This window comes from Crocuta crocuta, unplaced genomic scaffold, assembly GCF_008692635.1.
Source record: "Crocuta crocuta isolate KB4526 unplaced genomic scaffold, BGI_CrCroc_1.0 scaffold466, whole genome shotgun sequence".
NCBI lineage: Eukaryota > Metazoa > Chordata > Mammalia > Carnivora > Hyaenidae > Crocuta > Crocuta crocuta.
Window position 1 is genome coordinate 1716096 of NW_027529672.1, and position 10651 is coordinate 1726746.

Below are 10651 nucleotides of genomic sequence, written 5' to 3' on the forward strand. Positions count from 1 at the left end.
ATTCAGATGTCTTCTTTGGAAAAGTGTCTGTTCATGTCTTTTGCCCATTTCTTCACTGGATTATTTGTTGAGGTCTTATTCTTGATTATTGTCTTAAAGTTTCACATACACTTAGTACTTTCAGAGGGTACTTAATGATTGCAAAAGTTCTTGTACTTGTGTCCTTTACATTGCAGGACTTGAATAGTTAACCAGCTCACGAGTGCCTATGGTTTGACCACCTAGTTGTTAGTGGTGGACACTGTCTACTGAATTCTTGCCACAGGAGTGGATCCCATCCTGTAGAATTTCTCCTTTTTGCCTGAAATTGCTCTAAGCTCCCCTCCTGGCTTTTTTCAGGACCCTTAGTGCGGGCTGTTCTGTGGGTTTTATAAACACAAGTCTCGTCCACATTCCACGCCACGTGATGTCCTGACCCACAGTTTCTGCGAGCTTGGCTATCTGGTTGAAAACTGAGGGAAGGAAATAATACAGAGAACACACATTCAAATCAGTATTCCCGAAACTAGCCTCAAGAGGAAATACAGTAAGTGCCAAATGCCAGTAGAAGTGTGGTTGCTTGGAGTGTACGTGAAGTGATTTGGAGAAAAACCCATGAGAGAGAGGAGACTTGAACATTGCTTTAAAGAAGGAGCAGGATTTGCTGCAAGTTGCTTGTGTGTATGTGTTTTGCTTGTGTTTCTAAGGTAGAGCCTTGGTATATGGTTTGGGTGTGGGGGCGGGTCGGATACATACATGTGGCTGGGTACGTGTGATTTGTGTATGTTTGAGAATGAGTCTGTGACGTGGGTTGTGTGTATGGTGGGAAGGAGTTGGGAATTTACACTGTTGCAGAAGAGCTTCTGAAAGAGGGCCTTGCTATTAGGAGGATTTTTCTGGAAATAGTAAGCTGGGTGGATTTAGAAAGACAAGGCGCTTAGGAAGCTATTTAGTAGTTCTGACCTGATCCGAGAAGGGTTGATGGCAGCGGGAATGGGGAAGAAAGCAACTGATTGGACAGAGACCACTAGTGAGTATCTGTGGGGGGGGGAAAGGCAGAATTCAGGAGGATTCTGTTTCTGTGCTGGGTGCAGAGGTCTCCATGGTGTCCTTAATGGATAGTGGGGAAGTCTGGGTTAGGAGTTTGCTGTTAAAGGAAGATAAGAGGTTTAATGTAGGATGTGATAAGCTGTTGGAGCCTGAAATGAGGTCATATTTGTGGATAGAGGGTTCACCATGTCCTCAGTCTTCAAGATCTCGCTCAAGGCCAGTTTTCTCTGTTGTGAGGAGAGACAGTGATGAGAGAGAGGTGGAGGAGAAAAGAGGGTATGACTGTGTGGGAGTTTTGGCTTAAGAGTTAAGTACTACTTCTTATTTATAAATACTACAGTTCAGGATTACCATGTGATGCTGTAGCATACTAAAAATTCAGCATGCTTGGAATATCCTGCTAGTTTTAACTTTCATCTATATTCCCTAAGATGCTTTCTGAGCCTTTGTAAATTTGCACAGTTGTGTGTTAATTAGTATTTATATCAACAGTTTTTACTGATGAGTTAGTATTTATATTACTAGATATAGACTTTAAAGCTAATACAAACCCTTAAAGACTGCTATTAGTCCTTTGTTTGAATGACTTTTCATTTGGAAATAACTGGCAGCTGAGCTTCTGTGTTTTTTAAGGAGTTTGTGCTTGATGAAGATTTTTTCACTCCTCCAGTTTTCTTTCATAGGGTTTTAATGGGTAGTTGGGAGAATTTGTAGGGTGGCTGCAGTTTTGAGGAATTGCCTTTCGTATAGATATGTTTTTTTCTAGCGTTTGGTGATGCTTCACAATTCATTATTAAGCATGACAGTATAAAAAATGTTCAATTGCTAGCCTCTCCTTTTCCCTGGTCGTTAATTCATATACCTGTAGTACTTGTGCTTTTATTATTACTTGAAATGGGAAGTATCTAATCGAAAGCAGCTCGCAGTTAAGGACTAGAAAATGTTCCATATACTTGAAGACATTATTCCGTCTGTCTTTAGCTAGAGCTTGATGCACAAATGGATTCTTGGACGTTTTGGTCCATAGGATGGGTGTTGCATTCAAACCAAGGAATATTTGTTTCAAGAGTAGCAGTTATGTCTGATTCTCCTTCAAAAGGGTCCAGATTGTACAGATTTTATTTTTGCTTTTTATTGTACCAATTAATTGAAGTATGATTCATTGGCTAGAATGTGAAAATCTGTGTTACATGTAAAATTAGACTTGTAAATTAAATTTACTTGAGTATACAACTATATGGTAACTAAAAGATATTTAGTAACAGTTTTGTTTTGCTGTACAATATTAACTCTCACAGCTGGTTGCTATTAAAAATAATTTTATGGGTATTTTTGGGGATTTTTCTTGCCTGGAAGAAAAAGTGTACTCAGTGTTAGTTTCATCTCAGTAATGCAAAATCATAGTTGAGCTGATGTTATCTTTACTCTTCCGTTCCATTTGCTGATTACAACAGGTACAAATGGCTGTCTCAGATAATCCTCTCCATTGAGGATTTTAGTTTTCAGTTACTCAAAACCAGTATTTCGGGACACCTGGGTGGCTCAGTCGGTTGAGTGTCCTGCTTTGGCTCAGGTCATGATCTCGTTCGTGAGTTCGAGTCCCGCACCTGGCTCTGTGCTGACAGCTTGGAACCTCTGGAGAACCTCTGGAGTGTGCTTCACATTGTCTCCCTCTCTCTCTGCCCCTCCCCCACTCACACTCTGTGTCTGTCTCTCTCTCAGAAACAAAAACCAAAAAACATTAAAAACAGTATTTTTATTTAGACTACAAAGTCTAAATTTCCCATAGAGGTGAAACTGTATACGTCATTTTCTAATATATATTGTATATTATTTAATATAAGGCCCTTAGCTTAAGACTTTCTGGCATGGTTTTGGGATTGCTTAGTTACCTGAGTTTTTGAAGAGGGAGGTTGTTTACCAGGCATATGTGTAATTATTTTTATGGCATTTTTAAATTTGTTTTTTGTCAGACATGGGCATTTAAATGTCACGGTGGCACATTATTAGTCCTGTGGAAAGTTGCTAAGATAATGTAAGGTCACAAGCTGTTTAGTTGAGCCTGCAAACATAGAAGGCAGACTTACCAAAGCAAGCATGAAATTTTGAATGTGAATATTTTATTTTTAAATGTTTATTTTTGAGAGAGTGTAAGTGGTGGAGGGGCAGAGAGGCAGGGGGGGGGGGGGGGGGGGGCAGAGGATCCAAAGTGGGCCCCTTGCTGACAGCAGAGAGCCCAATGCAGGGCTCGAACTCCTGAACTGTGAGATCATGACCCGAGATGAAGTTGGACACTTAACCCACTGAGCCACCCAGGTGCCCCAGAATGTGAATATTTTAAATAAACTACTGAAATTACTTATGGTAGCCCTGGATATATATTTATTGTGTCATTTGTTTGTCATGGTAAGTTTTCTCCTTGATCATTTTATTTTCGAATGGAATGAGCAAATTATTTATATTTCATTCCTGAGAAACTAAATGAAGAAACTGACTAATGAATATGAAAATTGCCATTAAATTTGATTGTCCATTTTATGGATGTTCATATGATTGTAGTTCCTTGCTCTTCCACACACTTTTGGACTGGTGTTAGATTGTTGTAATCAGTGTGTACAAATTAAATTTCAAAATCTAAGCAGTACAAATAGCCTGGATTAGGAAAAAAATATAGTTGTTTAAGGAGAAAAAGACTTCAAAGCTAAATATAAGCAATATTTGTTTTTTGCTTTTTCTAATTTACATGTTTATACCGCCTTTCTCTCTTCAATAATAACAAGCAATATGGGTGTGAACTGGCTTAGCACTACCAAGTTAATATTAACGATAACATTAGTGCACATACATGCACACTTAAGAGTTTGGAGAAAAATATCTTTCCCATGTCTGATTTCACTGACTAGCTCAATCAGTTAACTAATCTTATTGCTGTGTTAAACTGAAATGGTAAATATGGTTGTCCATTATTAAAAGAAATGAGTAGGATTAAAATAAAGGCTTTAAAAAATACTTCTGGATAAAGCAGTAGGCTGCAAGTGAGACTCAGTTTTGGTTTCCTTTACAGGACTAGCTTTTCACAGTCAGACAGAACTACTTAGCACACTTTGCCAGCGCCTCCTGAGGAAGTCAGAATCTGAGCCAGCATGAAGACTGAATCTTGTCTTTGGTCTGATTTATAAACCGTACTTTTATTCTAACCATGTACGAGGTGGAGGTTATAGCATGGAAACTAAAACCTTAGTAAGTGTGACTTTTGTTTCAGCTTTTAAGTAATAGGCTTTCTTGTCGTGAATTTGTCCTCTTAACCAAGTTCATGCTATAAACGCGGTGAGGACTTGGCAAACAGAGACACAATACTACACTTATAAAGTGAAAGATGTAGCTTTTCAGGTCAGGAAAAATCCCCAAGAAAGGGAGGCAAAAGTTTCTATTAACTCTGCATAGGACTTTCACTTTTCTGATTAAAAATAGGGGGCAGATGATAATTAGTTGAGGGATTTAAGAAAGTGGAGAGTGTCTTTAGTAGCCATTGTCTACATTCAAGCCATTTAAAAAAATCATTATTAAATTTGCTGTGTAAGTTATTTCATTTATAAATTAGTTGGCATTAAATCATGAAGTCTACATTTTAATGTGTTGGTAAGCCCAGTGTAGACTCCTAAGAACTCCTTAAATAGTCAATATATTTTAAATATGAATTGAAGTTTGAGTGTATCTTAAATATCGACTATTTTGAGCAGGACTATTCAGAATTCTGTCGGAGTAAGCACGCCACTGGCAGTTGTTTCAGGGACGTCCCGTCGATTTTATTGTCCCAGTAGGTGATGTACAGTTTTTATTTTTTTGTGCTCCAGACAGAACTAGATTTTGAGGATGGAGGCTATCAAGGGACTTGATCTGTACTTCGCAGTGTCATTTTCTGATTGTAAGGATTACTCCTCAACATTTTGTGCTTGTGCTTATTAAGAGCAGTGGATAAATAACACTTTTAAGCTGCTTTTCCTCAGCAAAAAATGATAGAATTTGTTTGATCTTCTGAATTCTTCCAGTGAATCAGACATTAGGTTACTGTACCTAGGTAGCATAAGAATCCAGGTCGTTCATAATCTGAGAATGGTTATGCGTTTAAGTTACTTGGTTGGTGTTCTCTCCCTACTCTTTGAATCTTAATTGTTGCCTTTCTAAAGTGATGGTGATGACCTGGCTTGAACTTTTCTCTTCGTGGCTTCTCTGTTTCAGCTTGCTTCCCTCTTAAAAACGAACCTCCCTTTACTTTCTGCTTATCTCTTTTGCATTCTAAAGTACAATTTCACTACATCCCGAGGTCTCAGATTTCTCTTTGGAGACTTCTCTCTGGTGTCTCTAATGGAAATTAGGAAAATAAGGGTAAGGGATAGTTCAGTATTAAATGTGACACGCCTTTTTTGAGAAATTTATAGTTTATAAGTTGAAGGGTACTTTTGGGGCACATTTTCAGAGCTGGAATTATGTAGTTACTGTTTTAATAACCATGTCCTAATTATTTATAGCTTCCTGCCTGACATAACTCACTTCAAGAAGAGCACAATGTCAGAACGTGGAATTAAGTGGGCTTGTGAATACTGTACGTATGAAAACTGGCCGTCTGCCATCAAGTGTACTATGTGTCGTGCCCAGAGACCAAGTGGAACAATTATCACAGAAGATCCATTTAAAAGTGGCTCAAGTGATGTTGGTAGAGATTGGGATCCTTCCAGCACTGAAGGAGGAAGTAGTCCTTTGATATGTCCAGACTCTAGTGCAAGACCAAGGGTTAAGTCTTCGTACAGCATGGAAAATGCAAATAAATGGTCGTGCCACATGTGCACGTATTTGAACTGGCCGAGAGCAATCAGATGTACCCAGTGCTTGTCGCAGCGCAGGACCAGGAGTCCCACAGAGTCTCCTCAATCCTCAGGATCTGGCTCCAGACCACTTGCTTTTTCTGTTGATCCTTGCGAGGAATACAATGATAGAAATAAACCGAACACAAGGACCCAGCATTGGACTTGTTCTATTTGCACATATGAAAACTGGGCCAAGGCTAAAAAATGTGTCGTTTGTGATCATCCCAGACCTAATAATATTGAAGCAATAGAGTTGGCAGAGACTGATGAGGCTTCTTCAATAATAAATGAGCAAGACCGAGCCCGATGGAGGGGAAGCTGCAGCAGTGGTAACAGCCAAAGAAGATCACCTCCCACTACGAAACGGGACTCTGAGATGAAAATGGATTTTCAGAGGATTGAATTGGCTGGTGCTGTTGGCAGCAAGGAGGAACTCGAAGTGGACTTCAAAAAACTAAAACAAATTAAAAACAGGATGAAAAAGACCGATTGGCTATTCCTCAATGCTTGTGTGGGTGAGTTTCTGTATTTTTTGAATGGGATAGGAAAATGACATGAAAGATAGAAGTAGGGTCATTATTATTTAGCATTTTGCTCATTCAGCATGATCGCTATACTCCCAGCATGCACGCATGGGAGTCTCTGTATTTGTGATCTTGTTACAACTTTGTCCTAAATTGCCTCCATTTCACTGAGTGTTTTCCCATCATTACGGAGAAAAACTTTTAAGTTAAAGCAGAGTTTTTATATGTGAGTAGAAAAAAAAAATACACCTGGAGTTTAAAACTGTTCCTCTGTTTATTGTAACAAGATGTGACTGAGGAACGCGGCTGCTGCTTCAATGTTTGTAAACAGTGTGGGCATCTTGTGATGATGGAAGCTTTAGTCAGATGTTAAAAATATCACAAAAATGTGACTCCAAGAAGTTGAGCAAACATAGTATCAACCTGGAAAATACTGATGTTAATTTTACATGGATGTCATGTAGTGAATATTTGCAAATTTTATGAAACCGATTTCATTTAGCTAGCTGAATTCCACAGTTCACGTTATGATTTGTGTGTTTTGTGGTTTTAGTGCTTCCTAAGGAAATTCTGTACTGGTCCCAGTTACTGGCCCAGACCTGTTAAAGGATCAAGACATGATGTGAGAGCAGGGTTTTTCTCTGGTTCCTAACCTTGTGAGTTAAATACTTGTGATGTAATTCACAAAAGCAGTTACTGGATTCTCTGCACTTTTCCTTTTTGAGTAGGTTAGCTGTTGGAATTTTATGATTTAAATTATTTGGATGGGGTGCTTGCTTTGACATTGTGTTTTGCAAAGAAAATTTTTGTAAAGGATAAATTGAGCGACAACTCAAGTTAAATACTGCGTGGAACAATACTTAAGCCTTAAACATAGCTTAGCTGTATATATGTATTTTTCCCCAGTACGAATTTCTTTTGTTTATCCCTCTGAACATAGAAGACATAACTATATGAACCTGCAAGTCCTAAGAGTAGATTTCAAGAAATCTTAAGTTCAGGGCAAAACTAATGTCCCAGAAGATGAGTCCTTCTGAACACCCAAACATAGTAGGCACTTAGTAAGTCTTAGCTCCAGTTTTCTCCTATTTTGAGGACTAGGGATGAGAGTCCACTGAGCCATTTTAGGCTATCTGTGTTGTCGCATCTCATCCCATGGATTTTTTTTTCCCTCCTCAAATTGGGGTACCGTAAATGGCATTCCTCTCCTCCCCTCCCCCCTCCTCTCCTTTCTTTCTTCTTTTCTCTTCTTTTTAAACAGGAGATACACAAGGGTTTTATTTATTTACTCTGTTGAGGTCAAAATCCTATAACCTAAAATTCACCATTTTGAAAGTGAACAATCTGTGGCATTTAGTGCGTTCACAGTGTTGTACACCCACCACCTGTCTGGTTCTGAAACATTTTCATCATCTCAAAAGGAAACCCTGGACCCCTTAAGCTGTTACTTCACATCCCCTCCTCCTCCACGTCCCTGGCAATCATCATCTGCTTTCTGTCTCTGGATTTACCTGTTCTGGATATTCCATATAATTGGAAATTTATGTGACCTTTTGTATAGAGTTGTGATTGTCTTTAAATGACCTGCATGTCTTTTGGAACACTCTTAAAATCATTTTTGGCAGGTGGTAGTGTGCTATGCATGCATTTATTACAGGGTCATGTTATAGTTCACATACGTTTATAGATGGAACTGAGGTGCATTGTGACGATTTATTAACCTCTTTTGGGGTCATAGAATCCTTCAGAAGTCAGAGGTTCATAGGTTTTTCAAGTTAGTGGATCTCAGGATAAGAATTTCTGGTTTGGAATATTTTCTCTTGAAACACATAAATTAGACCAATCGATGTGGCTATTACTTCTTGCCTTTAGGACTACTCTGTCTCTTTTTGATACTGCCTTTTATTTCTTTCCACATAATCCTTATTTCTTTTGAGATAACCATCCTTGTACCTCTTCACATTTCAATAGCCGTGAGTTCATTTTAAAGGTGGAACAAAAACTCCTGCCAGCAGGAAAGTACTGTTTATTTGTTCTTATTTCATTTACAAAACAGTTTCTTTTTCAGTAAGACCCTGTTCCCACCCACTGTAGAGTTTTTAGCTTCTTAGGACCAATTATTGATTGTATTTGGTTCTTGGTAATGTGCACTCTGTCTTTCCTATCAACAAATATTTTTGTTCACCGTACAGTATGGTTCTGAACTGTTGTACTAAAAATTATGACCCTGTCTTTATTGAGTAGTTTTATCCTGATTGGTAAACATCACCGAAATATGCTTAAAAATTTTTTTTGTTTACGTTGTGTTGGGTTAATTAACAGAAGTCCACATGTACTGAAAATTAATCTTTACTTCCCGTTTTCTACCTGCCTTATGTTCTTCAGATTTCATCAGATATGGTGTATAATGGCTTGTCCATGTTAGGCATTTAAGAAAATCATCTCTGTGCTCCCTATGGCAGCACGTATAGTGAAACCTTCATCTCCAAGGGATACACACTTGAGTACAGAATGCTTATTACTGTGTTTAACGTTTATACTAAGTATAAAATGTGAGACTTTCCCTTTTGAAATTAGAAAAAGTCTCAACCTCTGGCCCGTTTTGTAGCTGGTTGCAATAGGAATGAGGAAGATTTAGTTGATAAGAAGGCAAAAGTAGACTGAAGTGCCAGCCGCATTGAGCAAGTTTCTTTTCTACATGACTGTTGAGTGTAAGTTTCACATAAATCATTTTTTTTTTAAGTGTTTTATTTATTTCTAGGAGAGAGAGAGAGAGAGAGTGTGAGCAGGGGAGGGTCAGAGAGAGAGGGAGTCACAGACTGAAACAGGCTCCAGGCTCTGAGCTGGCAGTCAGCACAGAGCCCGACGCGGGGCTCGAACCCACAAACCGCGAGATCATGACCCAAGTGAAAGTCAGACGCTTAACCGACTAAGCCACCCAGGCGCCCCTCACATAAATCATTATTATCATCTTACCTGGTGAGAGGACATTGGGTTCAGCAGTGCCAAACAAAACCTGCCATCAGTAAAAGTGGAATCTGCTGGTGGAAACCGGGATGGTAAGAGCAGAGGTGTGAATTTAAATATGCAGTTGTCTCTGGAATGTCTGCAGTTTGGTGCCGGGTATTTTCTGTGAGGTCATGTAGGTGCTAATCATAGACTGCTTTTCCCACTGGATAGATAATGTCCCTTGAGAACAGGGCAGCACTGCCTAACACCGTTTTAGTTCTGTTGTGTTGAATTGGTTGCCCTTTAGAAGAGTATTTAAATTTGTGACTCAAGTTGATCCCTTGAAAAGATATAGGATCACATAAGAATCCCAAATTAAATCTGTGTGATAACTTTTTGTATTTCTGAATCCTAGACTCGTATATCCAGCTGTGTATATACCACATCTTCTCTTGAATAACTAATATTTCAAATTTCTTTACAGCTCAGCAAAGCTGAAACTGAACTAGTCACTCTTTTAAATGTATTCTTTAATAGTTCTCCTCTCCCCCTTTTATAAGGGGCACTTTTATTTTATTAAAAAAAATTTTTTTTTTACATTTACTTATTTTTGAGAGACAGAGCATGAGCAGAGGACATCAGAGAGAGAGACAGAGACAGATAGACAGAATCTGAAGTAGGCTCCAGGCTCTGAGCTGTCAGCCCAGAGACTGACATGGGGCTCAAACTCATGAATCGTGAGATCATGACCTGAGCTGAAGTTGGATGCTTAACTGACTGAGCCACCCAGGCACCCCTAAAAGGGGCACTCTTAAAAGGGGCACTAGTAAGAGAGGGACAGAGAGAGAGAGAGAGAGAGAGAGAGAGAGAGAATCCCAAGCAGAGCTCTCCTCTGTCAGCTCAGAGCGCCTGATGATGAACTGCAAGATCATGGCCTGGGCTGGAATCAAGAGTGAGCCACCCAGTCCCCCTCTCCCTTGATGGCATGTCTGTCATTCCACTGGTTGTGCCAAAAGCCTCCGCCATTTTTTCTTCTCTTCTTTTTCTCTTACTCCTTTCCTTCTTGTCAGAAAATCTTACTGGCTCTACCTTTGAAATATATGTAGAATCTGACCACTTCTCACTGCCCTTTGTCCAAACCATGATCCTTGCCCTCTTTTACAAACTATTCTCCACATAGGAGCTTCTCTTTTAAATCTCTGCTCAGTGCTCCTCAGTGATTGCCTGCCTTGCTCATAGTAAAAGTCAGAGCCTGTAGGCCGCCCTCAGCTGTGTCCTGCACCC

The 10651-nt window shown here is 39.3% G+C and overlaps 1 protein-coding gene across 2 annotated transcripts in view; it reads left to right on the forward strand.

Annotated features, from left to right (window-relative positions):
• The first annotated feature begins 342 nt into the window (after nt 1-342).
• ZRANB1 (zinc finger RANBP2-type containing 1) overlaps nt 343-10651 on the forward strand; it is a 43137-nt gene continuing 32828 nt past the window's right edge. Inside the window, exons 1-2 of one of the 2 annotated variants that reach the window (XM_077762953.1) lie at nt 343-526; nt 5559-6409. In XM_077762953.1, coding sequence (XP_077619079.1) covers nt 5596-6409 — 814 coding nt within the window. In that variant the 5' untranslated portion in view covers nt 343-526; nt 5559-5595. Of the gene's footprint in view, nt 527-5558; nt 6410-10651 lie in introns of those variants that run through there. The other variant, XM_077762954.1, reaches the window with a different exon arrangement.